Raw genomic sequence first — 27,612 nt, forward strand, 5'->3', positions numbered from 1 at the left:
ATGGTGTGGTGATTGAACCTGGAGTCAGACTGCCCAGTAACAGAATCCTGGCGTCCTCACCCGGTAGGAGGCCTTGAAGGGCGGTTCAAGTTCTAAGAGGGAGGTGTTCTAGGGCGAGCACCTGGCCTTTTCCCCATCTTCGCTGTCAGTCACCATCCCGCCTGGCTACACTCACCTGATTTCTTGATCGCGATTGGGAAGCCTGGCTCTGTAGATGCCTCAGTGATTTTCTAAGGTCGCAGCCATTTAGCTAGTGATTTTGTGGTTAGCTGACTTGAGAGAAAGGAAGTGCATGTATTTCAAACACATTTATTGAAGAATCACTGGATGTGGGGCGATGAGAAATCAGCGGAAACCCGACGGACAAAAATCTTGCTCTCCTTGAATTTACATTCTGGTGGAATTAAAAGTTGTTTCTCAACATCTGCGCTGTGCCCATTATCAGCTCTGCCTGAAGCTTGGGCCATGGCAAGCTGGCCTCGGCTCTCCGCGGACACAATCTGAAAGAATATAAATGGCAGAGCCACGAATGAGGCGGGGGTGGGGGTGTCACTTGAGGTGGCGTCTATTAGCGTCAATACGGCGGAGTCAGGGGACCCAGCGAGAGCCTGAAAACTTCAAGCCGAACAAACTCTGGGCTCGCCACCCCCCATCTTTCTCCTTCCCTCCGACAGCCACGGCCACGGCCGCGGGAAAGCCGTTCCAGGGGTAGCCCGGGGAAGGCAGGGGGCTTGGAGAAAGAGGACTCGGATTCGCTCCCCCTTCTCCCCGCCCAGACTATGGGCTTTGCCCTGGAGCGCTTCGCCGAAGCGGTGGACCCAAATTTCAAGTGCAAGCTGTGCGGCCAGGTGCTGGAGGAGCCCCTGTGCACGCCGTGCGGGCACGTCTTCTGCGCCAGCTGCCTGCTGCCCTGGGTGGCGCGGCGCCGCCGGTGCCCGCTGCAGTGCCAGCCCCTGGCGCCGGGCAAGCTGTGCCGGGTGCTGCCTCTGCGCGGCCTCATCCAGAAGCTGCGCATCCAGTGCGACTACCGTGCCCGCGGCTGCGGCCGCTCGGTCCGGCTCCAGGAGCTGGCGGCGCACATCGAGCGCTGCGCCTTCCGCCCTGCCCGCCGCCGCCGGCCGGACTGCGTCTCGGAGCCAGGCGGCCGCCGCGGCGTGGACGCGCCGGCGCGGGGGGGCTGCAGAACGGCGCCGGGGCCCGGCCGGGGCGGGGGCGCGCGGGGGCCGCGGCAGCTAGTACTCGCCTGGAGTCGGCGCGAGAAGGCGCTGCGGGCGCAGCTCTGGGCGCTGCGGGACGAGGCGCAGCTCACGGCCCGCAGGTACCAGGAGAAGTTCTCCCAGTACATGGCTCACGTCCGCAACTTCGCCAGAGACCTGGGCGGCGGCCACGGCCGGGTAAGCGCAGAGGGATCCGGCACCTGGGGAACGACTGGGGTGGAGAGAGGACCGCTTCTTTCTGGTACTTCGGGATTCCTTTAGAGGTGACAGCCTTCCTTACTTTGGGGTGGGAGGCGTCCACCCGCCTTGACCAAACGACATACACTGTTGGTACCTTTCGGGTGCATTAGTGTTGCAAATTTCCACTTACATTAGGATCGGAACGAATTAAATTCAATTCCAACTTTTCAATGGAGAAAGAGTGAGGAAAACTCATTTTCCCACCCCGACCTTGCTCCCCATCTTTCACTCTCCTGCCCTACCCTACCGTGTGTGTGTGTGTGTGTGTGTATGTATATACATATATATACATTTATATATATATATACATATATATGTATATATGTATATGTGTGTATATATATATACATATATATATACATATATATATACATATATATATACATATATATATATATATATATATATACATATATATATATTTGGTGCCTTTGGCCTGTGCCCAAAGCCAATCAGAAAAGGAAAGCCAGGAAGTGAGGACTTCCCTGACCCTGCCTCCCCTCTGCCCCTGTCCCAGCATCGCTGCAGCCTCCTCAGTCACACACCTTTAGCTCTGAATGACTTAGTTTTCCTGCCAAACTACCCATATTGGCCACCTTCTATTCTGTGCAGAGACTATCAGGGATGTGAGAAACCAGGAAAACTGGGGAGAGATTAGCAGATGGGATTTCTTATACCTGCAGAGTTTTCGTTACCCTGACCTTCCCTAAAGAATCCTTAGCTGCCTCGGGATCTCGTCATTGGTGGAGTGTGTGTGTGTGTGTGTGTGTGTGTGTTTGGTGTTGTGTTGGAGGGGTGGTTTGGGGAACCAAATCCAAGAGCAGCCACATCCATCCCATCTGCGGTCAGACTAGCCCTGTGAGCCCCTGGGCAGCGGCTGTTTCCCTTCTTTGTCGAAGCTGCTGGCCCCGAACTGTGCTGGTGGACTGCTGGCTTTCAGACTGAATAAACAAGCCTCTTTGCAGCACCCCCTGTGAAGAGGCTTGTTTATAAAGCTGTTACTTCTCTTCTGGAGGACTTCTGCGCAGTGTTTGACATTGTTGGTCGCTGCCATGGTGAGCAGGGATTTAGCAGAACTTGCACTCCATTCAAGGAGCTGTTTTCATTCTTCAGCGTCCTGGGGAGGAGCAACACGATGATTCCCGTTTGGGACTGCTTTGCCCTGCCTCCAACCCAGGCATCCAGTTTGGAAGCGTCTGTCCTTGAACCTAAAAAAAAAATGACAACTTAACTGTGAGGGGCTAAAATGTTTCTACTTTGTTAAAGGGAGGCACAATGCTTATTAAAAGGCTGGAGACTATCCCTGATTCTCTCTGTATCCTGTTTAGAGCCAGGTAAATTTACAAAATGGGAGGACCCAGAGAGAAGCGCAGAAATGCGCTCTGCGTTACCAGGTCAGGTTTCAAGGTTACCAGGCCATGGTTGATGGAAAGGAGCAGCAAGTGGAATTATATGAGGGAAGTCCATGCAACAAGTCAAGCTATGATTCTGAGAAGTGAGGAACAACTGCCCATGTTTTGTAGATTGTCGGAAGGCTTCTCCGTGCTCCTCAGAAATGTTTTCCCACTACCAGTAGGGGCTGCTGCATACACTGCTTGGGAAAAGCTCCTGGGAAGAGGTGGTGATGGTGCTTATGGAATTTTACCAAGAATTGCCAAATGTAGCTTCCTACGACAGTTAATAATACCCATAGCCTTACCTAGAATAAACCTTGAATGAATAAACCTTACCTAGTCTGGCACGATTTCATTTTGTATTGAAATTGGTCTTTATTAGTGAATAGGTTATAGATCTAATTCCTATTTGTTTTGCTATTATCTGGCTGCCAGGAGAAGAAATACACACTATTTTACTTAACACAAATCCTTTCTTTGTAAAATTCTAATTATACATGTGGGAATTATACAAAACCAAAATGAGAATACTATTGAAAATTAGGATTACTGTAATTTAGATCCTGCATTACAATAACAATCCAAATATTACTGTTGAAAGAATTTTATCAATAACTCACTGTTACTTCAATCCTTCAAGACGTTCTGAAGTGAAGTTTTTTCATAAAATAATTTTGAGATTTTTTTTATTTTACTCTATTGTAAAAAAAAATAGATACCTTTAGGGTTATCAGAAATCTGTTTTAAATTACAATGAAGCCAGAATTAGATGCTGTATTAGGATAAAAGATAGATGTGTGAAAATAAAAAACCTTTAGACATTTTTGAAAATAATTTTTCTCACAAGCACTTTTTTAAAAAATATTTTTTCAAAGTAAATTTAGTAAGAAATTAACCTTCTCCCAAATTCAACCATCCTTAATTTTAAGGTTTTCTTCTTTTCAAATGTTAATTTATTGACAGTTTATTTTTTAAAAAGCTTTGTAGTAGCTTTTCTTTTTTCTTTTTTTTTTTTTTTCCTTTTCCTTTCCTGTCCTTTTCTTTCTTACCTAGTTATTTTATCCCTTTACTTCTAGGATGGAGAACATAAGCCCTTCACCATTGTGTTAGAAAGAGAAAATGACACATTGGGATTCAATATTATAGGAGGCCGACCAAATCAGGTAATCTACCTTATTCATGCCTAATTCACTCTTTGCTTATAAAATAATAGAAAACCACTTTCATTTGTAGATTTTGAATGAGGATAGCAAGTGACTTAATCTTTAAAATCATGGTTACGATAAAATATCAGATCCCTTAATGCAAATGTTCCAGTATATAACTACATTTTTCTGACAAAATGAAACAAAAAAATCCAACAACTAATGAACTAGACTACCCTTTGCTACTTTAGGGAAAAAAGAGAGTATGTTTCATATTTTATTTACGTTGGATAGCCCCATTGGTAAACTTCTTATACCTATTTCACAATAATGTGTATAGGCGATTTCTACTTGATAATATTAGGTAACTGGATTGCCTGATTATACCTTCTACTTACTAAGTCGACTTGTCAGTTTTCAGAGGCTAACACAGAACACAGACCAGGCAGTTTATAATGCATGTTGATTGATGGAATGAACAGTTAAAATAAGTTGAAATAAGGGATCATTGTTTTCACAGTTATATAAGAAATGCCAGGTTAAAAGAAGATAGTTGATTTGAAATACTGTTGGCTCTCCAATCCAATCTTTTATTTAATTGAATGAATAATATTGTCTACATTGCTGCCAGTTGTTTTTAAAACACATGAGTTATAAACTTAAACCAGACAGTAGTCTGGTAGTCTCAGAGTTCTTTTATATCCTTCAAATACTACATCAACTTAATTTTCACCATAACTAGAAAAAGGTGGTAAAGTTTAAAAAAAAAATCATGTTCTTTAATTTTCTTAATAAACTGACATGAAATTCTCACATCCTGCTTTGCAGATGTGGCCCAAGGAAACTGCGTTAGAGTTGTTGGCCATATGCTATGTTTAGGTCAGGATGGCAATGACATATTTCCCCTCTACTGTTTAGTATTTTGAAAACCTAGCAACTAATGACTGCTGTGCTTCTGTTTCTAGAACAGTCCCCATTTATAATGAAATGATAGAAGTCTTTTCATCATATCTTTTTTGTTTTTGTTTTTTTCCCTTAAGGAATGTTTTTATAAAATGCCACTTAGGTGTTTGACATTTAGATGACACTGGACATTTTTAAGAGACTCTTCAAATTCATGTTAAGGAAGGCTAATTAAAGGGAAATAATTTTACTTAAACTGCCATGAAGTAAAATGACATTTAAAATTATTATTATGGTATGTTGGGCTTTTTACCAAGATAGGTTTTGCAACATAATTGTTTTCCTGTGAGTGGCCGAAGTGTCCTATTTATATTATATCGGTTATATGGTTGAGGTTTAACTAATCATTAGGCTCATTGCACCTGGAAATGTGTAACAATTAGCTTTGAAAGGGTTCTCTTGCAGTTAGTGTTGATCTTTTGGGATTTTACACTTGAGCAAGCTCCTAGTCTCCCTGTGAATACAGTCAGAGCTTTATTTCCAGGTCTGACACCTCCTGAGGCTAAATTATATTTTCAAAACTATGGCCACATCTCCAGGCAGATATATGGTGAGGCTGGATATGCTTTTTGTTTCCTTATAACCCTCTTTAATTGCTACATCTCTTGAGAAGTAAGCTGCTTAATAATACTTTGAAGACCGTCAATATCACCTTGTACAAACCCTTTTCTCGTAGTTTTTTAATGTATACTCAAAAACGTGAAGTGAATGGATAATCTTGTCAGAGATGCTGAACTCATTCATTAAAGCTGCCATCTTGATTAATGACCATTTGGTATTAAGTAAGTTAAAATTCAGTGCCAAATCCCCAGCTAAGAGAGAGAGTTGCATGTTTAGGGAGGATTGGCAATGTTACATTTATTAAATTGTCCTTTATCCAACTAAAATTTTGTCTACATTTTCTTACTGCTAATGGTTTTGTTTTTGTTAATTTTTTTTGTTTGTTTTTGCTAATGTTTTTTTTTGATAGAATAATAAGGAAGAAACATCAGCAGAAGGAATTTATGTTTCAAAAATTTTGGAAAATGGACCTGCTGACAGAGCAGATGGCCTGGAGATTCACGACAAAATCATTGAGGTAAGACTATAACACCACTATGAGCCATGGAAGAAATATTTGGACATTTTAAATTTCCAGACTTACTGTTTTACCTTGGTGTGGCACTTATTAGAGTATGTATCTAACCAGAGTATAATATATCTGTCTAGAGTATGCATCCAATTTATATCAGTTACTAGATCTTAAGATAAAAGAATACATCACCAGAAGTTCCCAAATGTGTTATAAATTACTCTCCCATAAACTATGAAGATAGTTGTGTTATTATTAAGGGTTTAATTTTGTATTACATTTCAAAAGATGATAAGTCTCTGCTAAAGAACATTTTTGATTAGGAAATATTACTATCTTTGCAGTTGTGGATTAGTATATTACATGGAGAGTTTGGAATTTCTTCATTTAATATGGTTTTCTTAGTTTACCATTTCTTAGTTTAATATGCTTTTCATGTTCATGTATTTTTCCATGAGGAAAGAAGAAAGGATTTTTTTTTCTTGGTGGTGGGAACTCATTTTCTGTATTGTGCACTGTAGCTATGTTGTTGAGGGAGTTGACAATGTAAATATATGTAAATTAGTAAAATTTGGACTGTGATAATGGAATTTTAGGTCGCTGCTATTTACCACCAAAGTGCTTTTGAAATTTTAACTGGTCGAAATAGTATTATTTGGTGTTACTGAAAATGATTAGATTACTTTTAACAGTGGAATTATTTCCAGTGTATTAGTAAAGGTGTAAGTAAGAGTTTGGAAGGTTTCTTGGACTCCATTCTTGGAAATACTCTGTTTATTCTAGATTGTATAATAACTAGTGCCGTCTTTCTGAATATCTACATAAAATAGCTGGATGGAGATTGCTTTTTCCTATTAAACTTGGAGTAAAATTTTAGATATTCATTTTCTGTGCATTAAAAAAAGTTGAATTTTGGGACACAGGTGACTGAGACTGTTAAGCGTCTGCCTTCAGCTCAGGTCATGATCCTTGGGTCCTTGGGATCAAGTCCCTCACTGAATTCCTTGCTTAGCAAGGAGCCTGCTTCTGCCTCTGCCTGACACTCCCCTGCTTGTGCTCTCTCTCTCTCTCTCTGACAAATAAAATCTTTTAAAAAATAAAAACTAAAGAAAAGAGTTGAAGTTTGAATAATTTGACCTTGGATAAGAGTAAAGGATGCAGAAGAGCCAATAGTGTTTTTGTTTCAGAAAAAAAAGCTCTTAACATCAAGAAATTAGCTGACTACGGACTTTGGGGAAGGGAGAGATGGTGACCTTTGGCTGAGAAACTGGGTTTTATCTGAAGAGGTCTCTTGTATTAAGATTTTCTCCTAGTTGTGTAGCCAAGAAAGTACAGACCTACTTTCACTGATGCTATCCAGTTTGTCTTGACAATTTGCCCAGTGAGAATACTTACATGCTGCAGTTTGTGTAGTCAGAAATTTTCTATTTCTACTTGTGTTTGTGCAATATGACTTAAAGGGCCATGTAATTTAAACAAAAAAAAATTGTCCTCATTACTTTCTGCCTTATCTCTAAAGCATTTTGATCTTTCCAGTTGAATGGAAAATGAATGCCTACCTTTGATACTCTTAGAAAGGCAGACAGAACTGAATATATATATTCAGTTAACACACACACATATGCACACACAGAAACATGTAATGGGGATTTAAAAAATAGTTTATCCGGGGGCGCCTGGGTGGCTTAGTGGGTTAAAGCCTCTGCCTTCGGCTCAGGTCATGATCCCGGATCGAGCCCCACATCTGGCTCTCTGCTCCTCGGAGAGCCTGCTTCTTCCTCTCTCTGTCTGCCTCCCTGCCTACCTGTGATCTGTCTCTCTCTCTATCAAATAAATAAATAAAATCTTAAAAAAAAAAAAAAACAGTTTATCCGAGCTAGGCAGCAATGTTGTGTATGCTTCATTACTGTTGTATTAAAGAGGAAGAAGAAGAATTTGTTTTTATATTGTGATCTAGCACTTTATTAAAAATGCATTTTTTTAACGTGAAGAGATAATTTGACAAAAACTGTGGTTGATAAATCAAGTGTATCTAGACAGCTAGCTAATACTGTTACTAATATATGTCAAAATAATCTTATTTAAATCATTTAGAGAGTGAAGACTGACCATGTAAAACTAAACTATAAATTATAATTAGCTGCAGTATTATTATTTTACCTTGATGTACATATATTAACAGTTAATGATGAGCTTGAAATTTGCCTCAATGATACAAATTTATCAGTGTATCTTTTATGCCAGGGTGCATTGTAATAGGCATATTTTTATTATACTTCTCTAATGGATTCATGTGAACACATTTGCAGTAGAAAATTACTTAGATGATATACATATTTTTGGAATGTTGTCTGTTAAATAGCATGAGATATTTAAAAAGGAATATTATTAGAAGTCTCTCATATTCAGTTGTTCAGTGATGCCATCTGCTTTTTAAGTGAATATATGTGTGACCATATATATACACACACACACAAGTAGGTTGCTTGTTCTTGTGCATACATATGTTTAACAATCCTATGTTTAACAATTAGTATAGAAATACTTGATTCCTGTCAGTTATTTTAACTCATCTGCCATTACGGTATCAGTCACCTTTACATATTTTTAGTAATAGGAAACTAATATGAAATATATGATTAAATTAAAATGTGCAGAGACAAAAGAGATTTTTAAAATAGAGTAATTTAGTTTCCATTTTTTGTGCTCAGTGATTTGTTTATTGAACTAATTTAATGAGATCTTTTTTCAATTTTTGAATTTGCAATGGCTATGCTGGTTTATACCTTGTGCAACAAATATATTTGTTAGCAGTATAAAATACACAGTAGTTCATATATTATGAAACTATCCATATGAGCTAATTGCCATAATCTGACACATTACTAAATGTTATGAGTTCTGTCATATGTGACTGGAATAAACAAGAGAAACAGACAATTTTTTTTCCACTTATGGTAAAGATATACTTAAAATATTTTGTCTAGTGAATTGCTGAAAGCACACATTACAACAGTTTTATGAATTGTTTTTATAAAATAACAAAATTTTCTTAAATCATTCATTTGGTGGAGAAAGTAGATATATTAAAGGTCTGGTTCTGTAGATAATTTAAGAGATTTTATGAATTCTAATAAAAAATTTGATTTATTTACCAAAGTTTAACAAAACCTAACAACTCTAAAGGTATTATTTTTTTAAAAAGATTTTATTTATTTATTTGACAGAGAGAGATCACAAGTAGGCAGAGAGGCAGGCAGAGAGAGATAGAGAGAGAGAGAGAGGAGGAAGCAGGCTCCTTGCTGAGCAGAGAGCCCAATGTGGGACTCAATCCCAGGACCCTAAGACATGACCTGAGCCGAAGGCAGAGGCTTAACCCACTGAGCCACCCAGGTGCCCCTAAAATTATTATTTTTAAAATAGTCTGAATTCCACTGAAGCTGATAAAATTCAAGAATCATAACAGAAAAAAAATTCATAGTTGTAGTGTAAGTCCATGTCATAGTTTTCACATAATACAAAGAAAATTAATTTTCGGAGTCAGTCCGTTTGAGCAAAATTATGTTTAGTAGTTTCTAGATGTTTATACTCCATATTTGTTAAAATATTTTTGGTGTACATTCAGAAAAGAAATCCATTGGTTATTGGAGTTACAGTATTAGGTGTTCAGAGTATCCCTGGAGACTAAAAAGGCAGAAGGCATTGTTTTTTTGTTTATTTATTTTCTTTTTAATTTTTTTTTTATTTGACAGAGAGAGAGGGATCACAGTAGGCAGAGGGGCAGACAGAGAGAGAGGGGAAAGCAGGCTTCCTGCTGAGCAGAGAGCCTGATGCGGGGCTCGATCCTAGGACCCTGAGATCTTGACCTGAGCCGAAGGCAGAGGCTTAACCCACTGAGCCACCCAGGCGCACCGGCAGAAGGCATTGTTAAAAGTATTTTGAAACATGGCAAAAGTTCACACAGACAAGGAATTCACCAAAGTATACATCCAAATAAAAGCATCTTTTGCATGATGTTTTACATCCTTTCAAGACTCAAAGGAACCACAGAAGAGTCTTGATACCTTCAGAGGCTTGTGCAACATCCTGGAAGAGGACAGTAACGTTACTGTGATTATCATCATGCTGAGATGCCCATGGTGTATGTGGGAGTTGAGGATCAAAGTTCACTGCTGCTGCTGGCAGTTATTCCTCTGTTTTATTCCTGTGATGCTGATAGCAAGCAGTACAACCTTAACCCCAGAGTGGGAAAGTGAATAGAAGTGTGGAGAGTCATTCATGGCTCTTTGTTCCCACTCTCCTTCCCACCCTTCCCCCCAGATCCTAGCCAGGGTTGGGAGACAGGAAAGTCCACCCTTCTCCTAACTTCTGGAGACCAGGGAGTAGGGGTGGAGGTCTGTGAAGTCTGTGGGAAGAACAGTTTGGAGCAGAAAGCAGTTTTCTGTAGTTTATATATTAAAGTCTTCTATTTATTAAGTCTGAAATTCATACTGACATGCAGTATACAGGGCATTTTCACTTACTTTAGAAACAGTTCCCACATCGGACAATGTCAATGTAGAACTTTCTGCAAAGTGCTGACTGTAGTACTGACTGAAGGAACTTTACAAATGCAATGTCTCAACAAGAACTTAACTATTCCCACCTGCCAGCCACATGAGCTTTTAGTTCTGGAGTGCTGTATCTTTAGCATTCTTCATCACCGTGCTGCTAAAGTAAAAATCTTTGATGGTTATCATGTCTCGGCACAGTTCATTTATAGGTGTTAACACAGGAAATGTAAATGCAGATCAGAGCTAAACATTTAGGAACGCTGTTGAATCGGATCTACAGTATGCTACCCCTGCGTGTGCTTGAGGCATGGTGTACCTTACTATCTCATAAAGCAGCTGTGCTAATTTGTGTACACTTAGGAAGCATTTGCAAGTTTTGTAGGTCACTTGTAAATCTGTTGGGCAATTAGGACTTTAACAAATTGCTGTTTAATTTGAAGATGTTGCTGAACTCTTCAATAACAGATTATTATCATCCTACATTTTTAAAGTGTTTTTTAGCTGTCCCAATAACATTGATTGATTATCTGAATGAATTAGGAAAGAACTGAAAGCGGTCATGTCAGTGCATGTAACTAATTGTAATTGTAAAACAATCATGTTAGTGCAAGTAAGGCATTTGTCATCATGATTAAATGCTACATAAACTGCTGCAGTTTTAATAGGATGTAGTTATCATTATATAATTGTATATTTTAACGTATCTTTAAAAGTATGGTGGTGCAGTGGGAAGAGCATGAGTCCTGGACTCAAGGAAATCTGGCTGGAATTCCTGTCCTGTCCCTTGAAATATGTGTGACCTTGAGAAAGCTGGTTGTACTTCAGTTTCTAGGCCATTTATATTTACTGTGTACACAAAGTGCCTGACAGAAGGCAGATTCTTAGAACCCACTATCATAAGCCTGATGTATTTCTCAGCTTACGTAAGTAGTTTGTTCTCCAGAACCCAGAGACAAGGCGGGCAGGGCTGTTTTTCTTTCTTGGAGAATTTAAGTCACTGTCCTCAAATTTTAGTCATTCCCATGTCTATAGATACCAGCATTTAGATGGGTAAATGTAGGAAGTTTGAACTCCTATATTTTCACATATTTATAAGGACACTTGGATGCAAGACTTCTTAAGTATGCACTTATGATTTAATCATTCGCCAAATATTTATTAATTGACTAATATGTGCCAGGTGGCATCTCTGTGTTATGCAAATAAAGAGCAATAAGAACCATTCTCTGCCTACAAGTATCATGTGGCATACAGGTCCCATTTTCTGCCTGTACAAGGCAAAGCAGGCTTTCATGGGAAGCTGTTCCTTCAGTTGTTGCAAACTTAAATGAACATCACCACCGTATCTTAGTGAAATGACACTGTGGATTTATCCTAGTTTTCCTGCTCTCCCTGGAGTAGTTCAATTCATTTTAAGAAATCATGATGTCAGGTTAGTAAAGTAATAGACTCTGAATGTAAGTCAGTATTGTGGTTTCAGGAAGAGGTGTGGGCTTTTGAACTGGGGTCTTGGCCTTGAACTGATGCTAGGTTATCTTGCAAAGATGTTTCAAACTTTAGTCTTCTCAGTTTCTTTCCTGTAACTATGAGAGTAAAAATAGCTAGTCCCTCAGATCTTCAATCTAGATGATCATAGCGTTTTGCCATTCTACTGAATTTCCATTATTAATAAGTATCATTTTATTTTAACTTACCAGGAAAAGGCTGAAAATGTCTTTATGAGATTAAGCTTTGTTTGTTGACTTTAATGTGTTAAGCATTATTTTATCTATTTTAAATTTATAAGGTACGAACTTGAGTTTGATTTTTTTTTCTTTTGAGTGCTAAGCTTCTGAGTGAGGAAACAGGACCACCACACATGACTGCAGTTTGCGCACTGCACATGGGGTCCCTGTCAGAAGGTCTGTCAGTGGTTCCCATTTTCCTCATTCTGTACTACAGAAAACCTCATCAGAGCACCTATAACATTATTTTTTAAATTAAAGTATATCACATCCATCCAATGTTATATTAGTTTCAGGTGTACAACATAATGATTCAATATTTGTATATATTGCAAAACGACCACTACAGTAAATCTACTTGATATCATTACCATATATGGCTACAGAATTTTTTTCTCTTATGAGAACTTTTGAGGTCTGGTCTCTTAGCAGCTTCCAAATATGCAATACACTATTTTTAACTATAGTTACCATGCAGTTCATTACATCCCTATGATTTATTTATTTTATAACTAGAAGTTTGTACCTTTTAACTCCCTTCAACCATTTCATCCAATCTCTGGCCACCACCAAACTTTCCTCTGTATCTATGAGCTTGTTTTTGAGAATTATACAGTATATGTCTTGCTCTGTCTTATTCATTTCACTTAGCACATTGTCCTCATGTTGTTGCAAATGGCAAGATTTCATTTTTTTCATGGCTGAACGATATCCCGGTATGTGTGTGTCTATGTGTTATATACAGGAGTATTACAATTTCTTTACCCATTCATCCATTGATGGAGACAGGTTCTTTTTATATCTTAGCTATTGTAAATAATGCTGCAATGAAGATTGCATATATGCATATATGTTTTGAGTTTAGTATTTTTGTTTTCTTCAGATGAATACCCAGAAATGGAATTGCTGGGTCATATAGTCGATCTGTTTTTAATTTTTTGAGGAACCCCCATACGGTTTTCCATAGTACCTGTAGCACCAATTTACATTCCCACCAGCAGTGCACAAGGGTTCCCCTTTCTCCACAATCTCAGCAACCTGTGTTATCTCTTATCTTTTTGGTAATAGCCATTCTAGCAGGTGTGAGATGAGATCTCATTGTAGTTTGGATATGCATTTCTGTGGTGATTAGTGATTTTGAGCATCTTTTCATGTACCTGCTGGTCATTTGTATGTCATCTTCGGAAAATCAAAAAGGCCTATTCTGATCTCCTCCCCATTTTTAACCTAGTTGTTTATTTTTGTTGTTGTTATTGAGTTGTATGAGTTCTTTATATGTTTTGGATATTAACCCCGTACAGATCTATGATTTGCCAGTATTTTCTCCCATTCCATAGGTTGCCTTCTCATTTTGCTGATGGTTTCCTCTGTTGTGCAGAGAGGCTTGTTGGTTTGCTGTAGTTCCACTTGTTTATTTTTGCTTTTGTTGCCATTGCTTTTGCTATCAAATCCAAAAAATTATTGTCAAGATCAAACTCATGGAATTACTGTGTTTTCTTCTAGGAGTATTATGGTTTCAGGTCTTAGGTTCAAGCTTTTACTCCACTCTCAGTTAATATTTGTGTTTGGTATTTTAAAAAGTGGTCCGGTTTCATTCTTTTGCATGTGACTGTCCAGTTTTCCCAACACCATTTATTTATTTTTATTTTTATTTTTTTTAAAGATTTTATTTATTTACTTGACAGATAGATCACAAGTAGGCAGAGAGGCAGGCAGAGAGAGAGAGGAGGAAGCAGGCTCCCTGCTGAGCAGAGAGCCCGATGCGGGGCTCGATCCCAGGACCCTGGGATCATGACCTGAGCCAAAGGCAGAGGTTTTAACCCACTGAGCCACCCAGGCGCCCCTCCCAACACAATTTATTGAAGAGGCTTTTTATCCCCATTGAATATTCTTGGACCATTTCTCTTAAATTAATTGCCCGTATATGCATAGGTTTATTTCTGGGCTCTTTCTTCTGATCCATTGACCTATTTGTCTGTTCTTATATCCGTACTACACTGTTTTGATTACTATAGCTTTGTAATATACTTTGAAATCAGGAAGTGTGATGCTGTCAGCTTTGTTCCTCTCTTCAATGTTGCTTTGGCTGTTCAGGGTTTTTTGTCTTTCCATACAAATTTTAGGAGTGATTTTTGTATTTCTGTGAAAAATGCCATTGGAATTTTGATAAAGATTGCATTGAATCTGCAGATTGCTTTGTGTAGTGTGGACACTTTAACAATATTCTTCTAATTCATGGACACAGAATATCTTTCATTTATTTGTATCTTCAATTTTTTTTTTATTAATGTTTTGTAGTTTTCAGTGTATGGGTATTCTGCTTCCTTGGCTAGGTTTATTCCTAGATATTTTATTTTTTTGATTTAATTATAAGTGGGATTATTTGCTTAATTTCTTTTTTCACAGTTTGTTATTAGTATATAGAAATGCAACAGATTTCTCTATATTGATTTAATATCCTGCAACTTTACTGCATTCATTCGTTAATTCTGACAGTTTTTTGATGGAGTCTTAAGGATTTTCTATATATAATATGCCATCTGCAAAATAGTGACAGTTGTACTTCTTTCTTTCTAATTTGGATGACTTTAATTCTTCTTCTTGCCCAATTGCTCTGGCTAGGACTTCCAATGCTAAAATAAAAGTTGAATAAAAGTGGCAAAAATGGGTATTCTGTCTTGTTCCTGAGCTTAGAGGAAAAGCTTTCAGCTTTTATCACTGAGTGTAATATAAGCTGTGGGTTGTCATATATGACCTTTATTTGTTGAGGGATGTTCTCTCTGTACCCACTTTGTTGGATTTTTATCATAAATGGATGTTGAATTTTATCAAATGCTTTTTCTGTATCTGTTGAGATGATCATGTTATTTAACCTTCATTTTATTTTATTTTTTTAAAGATTTTATTTATTTATTTGACAGAGATCACAAGTAGGCAGAGAGGCAGGCAGAGAGAAAAGGAAGCAGACTCCCCACTGAGCAGAGAGCCTGATGTGGGGCTCAATCCCAGGACCCTGGGATCATGACCTGAGCCAAAGGCAGAGGCTTTAACCCACTGAGCCACCCAGGCGCCCCTTTAACCTTCATTTTATAAATGTGGTCTATCACATTGTTTGATTTGTAACTATTGAACTATCTTTGCATTCCTAGAGTAAATCCTGTTTTATCATGGCGTGTGATTCTTTTAATGTATTGTATTCAGTTTGCTAATATTTTGTTAAGGATTTTTTGCATCTATTTTCATCAGAAATATTGGCCTATAATTGTCTGTGTGTGTGTGTCCCCTTGTTTGGTTTTGGTATCAGGATAATGCTGGCTGTGTAAAATGAATTTGAAAGTGCTTCCTAGTCTTCTGTTTTTTGGCAGAGTTTAAGAAGGATTGGTATTCTTATCTGAATGTTTGGTAGAATTCACCAGTGAAACTGTGTGGTCCTGGACTTTTGTTTGTTGGCAGGCTTTTGATCACTGATTCAATCTCCTTACTAGTAATAGGTTTATTCAATCATTCCTTTTCTTCATGATTCAGTCTTGTAAGATTTTATGTTTTTAGGAATTTATCCATTTCTTTTAGGTTATCCAATTTGTTGGCATATAATTGTTTATGGTAGTCTCGTAATCTTTTGTATATTTTTTGTGTCTTGTGTAAGGTCTCCTCTTTCTGATTTTATTTATGTGAGTCCTCCCTCTTTGTTTTCTTGGTGAGTCTCGTTAAAGTTTTGTCAATTTTGTTTATCTTCTTAAAGAATCAGCACTTGGTTTCATCGATCTTTTCTTTTGACTTTTTGGTTCCTATTTCATCTATTTCTGCTCTGATCTTTATTTCCTTCTGTCTACTAACTTTGGGGTTTGTTTGTTCTTTTTCTAGTTCTTTGAGATGTAAAGTTTGAGATTTTTCTTGTTTCTTGAAGTAGACATTTATCCTATGAACTTCCATCTTAGAACTGTTTTTGCTGCATTTCATAAGTTTTGATGTGTTTATTTACTTTTTCATTTATCTCAATGTATTTTTTTTATTTCTCCATTGACCTACTGGTTGTTCAGTAGCAAGCTACTTAATCTCTACGTATTTTTGAATTTTCCGTTTTTTTTTCTTATAATTGATTTATAGTTTCATACAATTTTGGTCAGAAAGATGCTTGATGAATTTAGTCTTACTAATTTTTTAAGACTTATTTTGTGATCTAATACATGATCTATCCTAGAGAATGTTTCATGTGAACTTGAGAAGAATTTGTATGGTTGCCCTTGGATGAAACATTCTATATGTATCTATTAAGTCCGTCTTGTCTAATATGTCATTTTAGGCCAATGTTCTCTTATTGATTTACTGTCTCAATGATGTATCAATTGCTGTTAGTTGGGTATTATAGTTCCCTATTATTATTGTATGGCCTTCAATTTCTCTTTTTAGGTCTGTTAATATTTGCTTTATATACCTAATACTTAGATGCTCCTTCGTTGGGTGCATAAATATTTATAAATGTTATATGTTCTATTTGTATTAACCCCTTTATCATTATGTAAGAACCTTCTTATCTCAGTCTTTTAAAGTCCATTTTGTCTGAGTATAGCAACATTAGCTTTTTAGTTTGGGTTTGGTCTGGTTTCCATTTGCAAGGAATATCTTTTCTGGTCCCTCACTTTCAGTCTGTGTGTGTCCTTACATCTGAAGTGACTCTCTTATAGGTAGCATTTCAATAGGTCTTGTTTGGTTTTTAATCCATTCAGCCATTCTTTGTCTTTTGATTGGAGAATTTATTTACATTCAAAGTAATTATAGATAGGTATATATTTATGCTATTTTGTTCATTGTTTTCTGGATGTTTTTGTAGTTTTTCTCTTCCTTTCTTCCTCTCTTGCTTTTTCTTTTTGTGGCTTGATGACTTTTTTTAGTGGTATGCTTATTATCTTTTATGTATCTTCTATAAGCTTTTGCTTTGTTATTACCATGAAGCTTATATATAACAACTTATATTTGTAACAGTTTATTTCAAGTTGATAATAACTTAAGCTTAAATGCCTTAAAGCCTGGATGGCTCAGTCAGTTAAGGGACTGCTTCAGCTCAGGTCACGATCCCAGGGTCCTGGGATTGAGCCCTGCATTGGGCTACCTGCTCAGGGGAGAGCCTGCTTTTCCCTCTCCCTCTGCCTGCCACTCTGCCTACTTGTGCTCTCTTTTTGTCAAATGAATAAATAAAATTTTCTAAAAAAAAAAAAATGCATTGTAAAGCTCTACATTTTAACACCCCCACCATGTTTTATATTTTTAATGTCATATACCTCGTCTTGCTATCTCTGTATTTCTTAAATAATTATAGTAGTTATGGATGTTTTTACTACTTTTGTCTTTTAATCTTTATACTAGCTATATAAGTGATTAATCCACTACATTTAATGTATTTTTACCTTTACCAGTGAGATTTATATTTTTATATGTTTTCTTGTTGCTAATTAGCATCCTTTGTTTTCAGCTTAAAGAAATCCCTTTAATGTTTGTTAGACCAGTTTAGTGATGATGAACTCCTTTCATTTTTGCCTATCTGGAAAACTAATTTTTCCTTCAATTCTGAAGGGTAATTTTGCTGGGTCATGTGTTTTTGGTTGGAGGGCTTTTTTCTTTTAGCACTTTAAATATATTGTTCCACTGCCCTCAGGCCTGCAGTGTTTTTGCTGAAAAATCTGCTCATTTTATGGAGGTTTCCTTTTAAGAGTCTCTTTTTAAATTTTGTAATTTTTTTTTTTTTTAAGTAGGCTCCATGCCCCGTGAGGAACCCAGCACATGGCTTGAACTCACAACCCTGAGATCAAGACCTGAGCTGAGGTTAAAAGCCGGACACTTAACTGACTGAACCAGCCAGGTGCCCCAAGATTCTGTCTTTATCTTTAACTTTTGACATTGTAATTACAATATGTCTTGGTGTAGGTCTCTTTTGGTCTCTCTGGACTGCCTGGGTCTAGAAGTCTGTTTTTTTCTCTAGGTTAGGGATGTTTCTAGCCATTATTTCTTCAAATACATTATCTGCCCCTTTCTTTCTCTCTTTTCCTTCTGGGACCCCTATAATATGAATGTTGGTACACTTGATACTATCCTATAAGCCTAGTAAGCTATCTTTATTTTTTTTTTTTCCTTTTTGCTGCTCTGACTAGGTGAGTTCCATCACCTCTTCACTGATCCTTTCTTCTTCTTCTTCTTCTTCATCCAGTCTACTGTTGAAAACCTCTGAGGATTTTTCTGTGCAATTAATGGTATTCTTCCACTCTGGGACTTCTGTTTGGTACCTTTTTTTTTTTTTTTTTTTTTTTGAAAAGCATTTTCTTTGTTGAAGTTTCCCTGTGTTCATTCTTTTCCCAAGTTTGGTGAACATCTTTGTGACCATTACTTTGAACTCTTAATTAGATAAATTTTCCCTGTTTTTTCTTTTTTTTAACCTCCCTGAGATTTTATCTTATTCCTTATTGGGAACATAATTCTCTGTTTCATTTTCCTTGATTCTATTTGTTGGTGTATATGTGTTAGTTGAAACAACCTCCTCTCCCTGTCTTGAAGAGTTGTCTTTGTGTAGGAGATGAAATTTACTGTTTAACCTTGCCCTAGCTCTTGGCTGTCTCTTGAATCTTTGTGATGGTCCAAGTAGACTGTTTTATTTTTAACAGCTCTTAGTAGTTGAGTATGTGCCAAGACCCATCAGTGTCCCAAAGGGAAGGATCTCAACAACTAGATTCAGACTGAATAGAAGCCAAGCCCATAGGCAGCAGCTTCTTACTATGCAAATATATATAGTCATGTGGTACCACAAGTGTAAATCTTCTTGGCCACTGAAACAGGTGATCTAGAGGTGTTTTCTGCTGGCAGTTGCAAAAATCAGGACTCCACGTGAGTGTATAAATTCTTTTTTGGGGGATACTGGTGACAGCCGTGAGCCAAATGGAGAGTGCAAATATGGCATCCCCTGGCCTATATTCCCCGAGAGCACCTCCGTAAAGTCTAGATATGTGCCAATTCTCAACCTGTTCCTAAGGCCAAAGCTCCAGGACAAGACAGCCTTTCTCAGAAAGACTGTGCGAGTGTTTCAGTCATCAGCTGTTTGTGCAGTGCCCTGGAAGTGGGAGTGGTAATCTGCCAAGAACTGCCTTGCCAATTGTTATAGTCCCAAGCGGCCCATGAATAGAAGCAGCTCTGGCCTCCAGAGCCAGGCATTCAGGAGTTGGCATCCACAGAAACTGAGTCACAAAACATAAGAACCAGGGCAGCAGGTGTATGTGGGAGATTCCCTTCAGGAATGTGGCAGAGAGAGAGTGCAAAGCTGGCATCATCTGAAAAAAAAAAAAAAAAAAAAAAAAAAAAAGAGAGAGAGAGAGAAATATGGCACCTGCCAGCTTTAGCAAGGTAGAGGGCCAGGGTGGGACATGACACCTGCCTGTTAGAGCATACAAATGTCACACACACCACCCCCACCCCCCACCACCAATCCTCCGATAGAGAAAAATGTGGTGTCGATGGCCTTAGTGAGGCAGAGTGGGAACAAGAAGATGAGACCCATCAGCCTCTATCCCAGGGAGTATCCCTGCCCACCCCTACCCCTCAGACCAACACATTAAAATTAGCAAAGAAGTCTCTTTTTCATGAAGTCTGGGCACTTTCCAAAGGGTTACTTCTGTGTAGAGTCCTGGAGTGTGTGAGTCTGCACATGACCCCTTTAAGATTCATTTCTCAGTTTGCCATAGCTTTGCAGGTGTCATGGGTGCAAGCCCCACTGCTCTTCAAAGCCAGATGCTCAGGGGGTTGGTCTCTCAGGTGCCAGTCTTAAAATTTGGGGTATCCAGTGTAGGGTACAGACTCCTCACTCCTCTGGAAGAAACTTGGGTTTTGAGTTCCCTCTGGTGTACAGGTTGTCAGTGCACTGGGATGGGAGGTAGGGATTACCATGAGATTGTTTTTCATCATTTCCTATCTGCTTTGAGTCCTTTTCCTTTCCTTTACCCAAGGTGCTGGGTTCACTGCCAATTGTAGTTTTTTTTTTCCCAGAGGAAACTATTCCATATATATCCGTCGTTTCAATGTGTCCATGGGAGGGAGGTGAGTTTAGGATCTTTCTACATTGCTTTCCTGAACCAGAACTTCCCTGTAACATTACTGAGATTTATTTTAAAATGAGATCTAGAATGGATTTTTTTTTTTTTTTTTTTTTTTTTTTTTTTTTTTTTTTTTTGTGGAGAAAGGGGAACCCTCCTCCACTGTTGGTGGGAATGCAAGCTGGTGCAACCACTCTGGAAAACAGCATGGAGGTTCCTCAAAATGTTGAAAATAGAACTACCCTATGACCCAGCAATTGCACTACTGGGTATTTACCCTAAAGATAGAATGGATTTTAACTAAAATTTCAAAATGGCCATACGTCACTGTCCTTTGCCCTCCTTTTCCCTTCAATCACCTTGGTCATCTGGCATCTTCTTTCTCATGGTCTCATTTCTTTGCAGCGTTTGTCTTTTGAAAAGAATGTCTTTAAATTCTCTTATACCAATAGACATTTGAATGATAAAAGTTTGCCTCACTGGGCCGGGTATCTGAACTTTACCTGGAGGTAAGGCCTTAATGATTCTCGAGCTTTTGGCACTTTCATCTTGAGCACAATGGCTGCTTGAGTGAACTTGCCCTTCACCCTATCTCTACCATTCCCAGCTCAGCCTGCCTGCTACTGTCAGCATTGTCATTATTTTGCTGCTTCGTTTAAGGTCCTTCATTAGCATTCTATTGGCAACAGGATAAAATCCAAATTTGTTAGGCATTAAGTGGAACTTCAAAACCTTTTCTTTTAGTTTACTTTAATTTTGTTTTGTTTTTTAGTTTTTGCTTTTAGACCCTCTACCTTAGGCACATGAACAGCGCCCCCCCCCCCCCCCCCCCCCGGCTTCTTATTCCTTCTTTTAACCTGGCGTTCTCACCCCTCACCCACATCTTTCCTATAGCTGGCAAGTTTCTGATAGCCTCCAAAATCCTCCACTTCCCCAAAGCCCTTCACAGTCTGTCCATCTGTGGATTATTTCTGCGGTCAGTGCATTTCTATACCTCTCAATTTGATAACATTTTTCATATGCTCTGCAATGTATTTATCTTTTGTTTTCTTCTCCTCTCACAAATGAAACAGTTTCTTAAAAAAGTGGTTTAGGATTTTCTTGAACTTAATACCTCTAGCACCCTTTCTGCTCTCAGCATTGTGCCTGGCACACTGCAGTCATTCTGTTAATTTTCTTTGAATAATGGAATAAATAAATGGATAGACCTTAAGCTCAGAATTTCAGGCATTATAGTCTAGATGCAAGGGTTTTCCAGGTGCCAGGTGGGATATCCCTGAAGGTGGTCCTTGTAACAGCCTATTCTTCTCTTTGCATCTTTATTACAAGGTCAGTCAGAAGTTGAAAGAGTTACTGCTACTTAAGTTTCAAAATCTCTAAGAACTAGTGATAATGGACTGAAACAATTGTATTTCACTAGACTCTTCTTTCCTGTAAATAAGAAAGAACCCAAGTCTACAACACAGTATTTCAAATTAAATTTATATAAATGCTTGCATTAGATCTGAAGATGTGTGTTTGCCTGCACCCTAACACGACTTTTCATTATTAAACTTGAAGAACACAGTAAAGCTGACTATATTCATATGCCTGACTGCAAAGCAGATTTGCAGAAAATGGCACTGGAATGAACATGGAATTGAACAAAAACATGATTAACCACAGAGGAACTGAAAGATGAAAGATGTTTTCAATGTTTCCAAGCCTTGTAAATGGTTTGGTGAAAAGATAGAAGCTTCATAGAATACTGGAGAGTGGCCAGAAGACTCTTTGAAGTTTTCATGGTGAGAGCGACTTGGAATAATTAACAGTAGCCCCAGCTGTGAGACATTCTGTGGAAGCTTAAGGAACAACTTACTAAGCTTGTGCTGGAACTTTCTGAGGCAAGTTTTAAAAGGTTGGGAATTCATAGAATACATGCTGTTGTATTTCTAGTAGATGTCGGGTTTTTCGTGGACATGGAACATATACATTATGTTGGTTCACTGTGTATAGAAACACAACTGATATTTGTAGATTGATTTGGCATGGTGGAAATTGGGAGAGGTTCATGAAAGGATACAAACTTTCATCTATAAGATGACTAAGGTATGAGGATATAATCTAAAAAATGGTAACTATAATTGATAACATTATGTTTGATAATTGATATTTGTTGAGAGTAAAACTTAAGTGTTCTCATTAATATAACAAATAAGATGGAACAAGGACCTTCCATATTTAGGTAGAATGCCTTGAACCAAGTGACAAGCAGTACTGTCTCTTGTTTGGCAGCTACTTTTGCTGATTAATATAATGAAAAAATAATAACCAGGACATATCAGTATAATCACACTCTCACAGATGTTAACTCATCACATCCCCACAAAACTCCCTGAGGTTGGTATTATAGCTACTAGTAGTGTCCCCATTTTACTGATTAGAAAACTGAGGCACAGGGCTATTCAGTAATGTGCTGGTGTCCGGAGTTAGAGTTCTTGGATCTGTGCCTTCAACCATCTCTCGATCCTACATATTATTAAGAGTTATATGGATGATTCAATGTAGCTAATGTATATAATAAGTCAGTTGAAGTCAGATTTTGATCATAGTAATGGAAGGCAGTGTATGTTTGGCTAAGGAGTTTAGTTTTTAGAGTATAGGCAATGAGGAGTCAGTGATCATATCTGAGCAAGGGAATGACTTGTATAAAGCAATGGTTAAAAAAATTATTAAAAGAATTCACTGGAATATGTAAATAAATTGATAGCAAAGGCACTTGAGACGGGGAGACTAGCGGGTGATCATCGCAGTTGTCCATATATCAGATAATGAGGGACTATAGCAAATAAAATAGAAAACTTCCAGAAGGTAGTAACAGTCTAGTTACTTTATTCATCATACTTCTCCTGTTTCCCTTTGTCTTCACTTTCCTACAGCATGTTTATCTTAATTCAAAAATGGTGTTTAGTGCTTATTTTTAAGTAAATTTTTATAGGAGAGTGACAGATCACAACTTCTAGTGTAATGAAGGATCAGAGTGAAACCATCCATGTAGCCAGCATCCAGATTAAGAAACAGATCATTATAAGCACCCAAGAATCTCCAGTATTCCCCCGTTCCATCATTACTTTCCTCCAAGATTGCCTCTTTTTGATTAGCATATATATATATAATCAGGTCATAGGTATTCTTTAAAGTATGGCTTCTTTTTCTTAACATTATGATGATAGAACTCACTGATACTGTTGCATCTAACTGTAGTTTGCTCATTCTCATAGCTGTGTAACATTTCACTATATGACTACACCACAATTTAATTGTCAATTTTACTACCAGTGGAACTGCTAATTCTGGGTTATTACAGTACAGTCTGCACATTCTTGCATGTATCTTTTGGTGAACATGTGCATGCATTTCTGATATACACACATGACAGGAGCACATTTTTTACATTGCAGAATCCTAGGATATGTACATGCTCAGCTTTAGTAATAAATGCCAAACAGTTTTGCTAAATTGGTTATAGCAATTTACATGCTTACCATCAGTGCCATGGATGGTTCCAGTTATTCCACATACTTGCAAGGACTTGCTATTGTGTGTCTTTTTTAATTTAAGCCGTCTAGTGAAGTGGTGTATGCACAATTCCTTGATGCCTAATGAAGTTAAACAAGATTATACGTTTATTTTCCACTTCAGTATCCTTTTCTGTTCACTTCATGATGAATGCAAAAATCCACCTTTCTCTGTACCTTGAACACCTAGCACATGCCTGACACAGAGTAGGTACTCAGTTGTTTGATGAATGGATTAATACATATAAGACTATCAGGATTGGGCGCCTGGGTGGCTCAGTGGGTTAAGCCGCTGCCTTCGGCTCAGGTCATGATCTCAGGGTCCTGGGATCGAGTCCCGCATCGGGCTCTCTGCTCAGCAGGGAGCCTGCTTCCCTCTCTCTCTCTCTCTCTCTCTGTCTGCCTATCTACTTGTGATCTCTCTCTGTCAAATAAATAAATAAAATCTTTAAAAAAAAAAAAGACTATCAGGATTAAGCAAATCTAGCATCATGTTAAAACCCTGTACTTGACATAGATGAGTGTGCAATAAATACATACTAAATGGATGTAAATAGCATTTCCAAGTTTCCTTGAAATATATATCTTTCACAAAGCAATTATATTCTTTCTGTTTTACCCAGTTATCTCTTGAGGAAAGTGATTTTGTGTTTCTTTTGACATTGTCACCCTTGATCATATTTTTTTTTAAAGATTTTATTTATTTATTTGACAGAGAGAGAGATCACAAGTAGGCAGAGGCAGGCAGAGAGAGAGGAGGAAGCAGGCTCCCCGTGGAGCAGAGAGCCTGATGCGGGGCTCGATCCCAGGACCCTGAGATCATGACCTGAGCCGAAGGCAGCGGCTTAATCCACTGAGCCACCAGGCGCCCCGGCATGCTCAATTTTTAATGTTATTCTTTTTGTAAGGCCAGTCTTACCTGTATATATCTCTTCACAGTTCTTTGTTACAGTGTCACAGAGATTAATATGATCCCTAAATAAAAACTTGTGGCCTAGATACACTGTGTTACAAAGACTTTCACCTTACTGAATGTGTGGGTCCTATTTTTTTCAGAGGCACAATTCTTTCCAACAGATAAGTATGATCAAAGAAAAAGTCTGTTTTTCTTCTTACCTGAACTTTCACTTAGTAATTTCTTTTTATAACCTGGAACTTTATAATGCATTATCTACTCTTAGAGAGAAATAATTTTTCTTTGGATCCAAATTAGAGCTCTAGTAATGCCAGATCCTACTGCTTCAAAATTAGGTCACTGAGGCATACTAAGGCAGCCCTAAGATAAAAGTAGATTTCTAGGCATTCACGTGATAAAATAGAATCTTAGAGCCCAAAGATTTGGTTGGCTGAAATTGTTATGCAAGGAAACAATTGAGAAATGATTTTCATATAAAAGTAAAAAAATGCTGAATACTATAGCAATATTTCACATAATTAAATATTTTATAATGTGGAATCATGAACTACCAAATAAATTATCTGACTGTAACTAATACATAACTGTCCAATACAGAGAGAATTCATAAAATATATTTTAACACATACAGAAATCATATACCAAAGGCTCTTTTTATTCATCATCATAATGAGGACAATAATGATTATAAAGTCTAATAATAGCTCTGATATTTATGGAGTCTTTACTGTGTGCTGAACATGCTGCTGAGCGTTATATATAATAAATGTATTATTGCAGTTAAAGGATGTCAATGAATAACAACAGCTTAAACTTGATAAGGTTCCGTTTCATCATAATCCACTTAAATTATGTCTCGTGAGAAAATATAGGTCAGTTTATTTGGAGGAATAGTAACCGTGAACTAAGGTATAGTGAAGGCCTATGTCATTAAGAGTTCTAACAACTCTTTAAACCCGCAAGTAAAATTCAGATTAATTATAATATTAACAAAGTTTACTGCTTAACAAAAGAATCAAGGAAGTACAGTGATCACTGTGTCTTTTCTTACAGCATTTAGAATTTGTAATACCTTTCATTGTTAAAAGATCCCAAAATGCAAAGGGGTACATGCACTCCAATACTTATAGTAACAATATCCACAGTAGCCAAAATATGGAATGATCCCAGATGTCCATCGAGAGATGAATGCATAAAGGTGTGATGTGTGTGTACATATGTATATATGTATATACACACAATGGAAAATTATTCAGCCATTCAAAAAAGAATGAAATCTTGCCATTTGCAACAACATGGATGAAACTAGAGCATGTTATGCTAAGGGAAATAAGCAGAGGAAGACAAATACCATATGATTTCACTCATGTGGAATTTAATAAACAAAGCCGATGAACATAGGGGAAGGAAAGAAAAAATAAAATAAGAGGAAAACAAAGAGGGAGACAAACCAGAAGAGACTCTTAACCCCAGGAAACAAACTGAGGGTTGCTGGAGGGGAGGGGAGTGAGGGGATGGGTGCCTGGGTGATGGGCATTATAAAGACGGCACATAATGTAATAAGCACTGGGTGTTGTATGCAACTGATGAATCACTAAACTCTACCTCCAAAACTAATAATACGCTATATGTTAATTAATTGAAGTTAAATAAAATTTTTAGAAGGTCTTGAAATGCTTAGTGAAGCAGGTTATAGGAAGGTGCTTCCTTATCTCTGAATTTCCTGTCGTTTGTCTGCTTTAAGCTTGACACACATTAACCTCACATCCACTTTCTCCTTTATTTTCAGGGTGTAACTGGTAAATCCTAGGATTCATAGTGTCCTAGAAATGTCTAGCCTGCTAAAATGAGGTCTTTAAGTAGAAGTTTTATAATAGAGACTTGACTGTTGGTTCAAGGAAATTTTTAAATCCCATTCCATGAAAACTTGAAGAGAATTTTCAGCTTTGACAGTATAATTATCAAAATTTTAATATTCATATTTTTCCATATGTAACTTTTTCACTAAAGAAATCTCCATCCCAATTTATATAGTCTTGATCAAATTTTTTTCTAAGAGATTTATACTATACATGTCAGTAATATTTATGTCATTTTAGAAATTTGGCTTTGGATTTTTGTCAATTACTCAACCAGGAGCAGTTGATGAAATTTGATCTCTTAGGAAGATTAAAACTTAATGCTCTCGCTTATCATCTTTACCATATTCAGATTAATTCTTGACATGGGGCTGGCTATGTAATATAAAAAACTAAAAAGGATATATGAAATATTTTGTTTTACCAATAAAATTCTGAACCTCAGAACTGTAGGGAACATGCTCTGTAGTCCTTTTACTACCTGGAAAAGAATTTGATCGTAATATGCTTATTGCTTATTTTCTGGAGAAAAACCCATATAGGAAAGAAAAAGAAGATGTTAGTTTTTGGATTTTTTTTTTTAAAGAATATTATGGGGGAGGGAATTTTCTAGAACATTTACATGTATAAGATAGTGAATTCTTCCTCTTCAATTTTTCATGTTCTAGGAGTTTTTAGGAGTGTGCAGGTTAAGTTATAGGAGTTAAGGAAGTACATAAATCCTGTGAATTTCTGTAAGTATGTATATTTGTGCATGCATGTGCGTGTGTGTGCATTTGCTCCCTTTGCCAAGTCTGAAAGGAATGAGTCAGCACTTTGATATAAGGATCCTTTCTTATCCTTATTTTGGAAAGAGCTCCTGGCATACAAATGAGTGACTGGAATTAATGAGCCATAAGG

General features: G+C 37.6%; 1 protein-coding gene across 1 annotated transcript in view; it reads left to right on the forward strand.

Moving 5' to 3' along the window:
- The first annotated feature begins 779 nt into the window (after positions 1-779).
- Positions 780-27,612, forward strand: part of PDZRN4 (PDZ domain containing ring finger 4) — a 379,365-nt gene continuing 352,532 nt past the window's right edge. Inside the window, exons 1-3 of the mRNA XM_046011115.1 lie at positions 780-1,394; positions 3,928-4,014; positions 5,930-6,037. Coding sequence (XP_045867071.1) covers positions 780-1,394; positions 3,928-4,014; positions 5,930-6,037 — 810 coding nt within the window. The remainder of the gene's footprint in view (positions 1,395-3,927; positions 4,015-5,929; positions 6,038-27,612) is intronic.

Source organism: Meles meles, chromosome 7, assembly GCF_922984935.1.
Source record: "Meles meles chromosome 7, mMelMel3.1 paternal haplotype, whole genome shotgun sequence".
NCBI lineage: Eukaryota > Metazoa > Chordata > Mammalia > Carnivora > Mustelidae > Meles > Meles meles.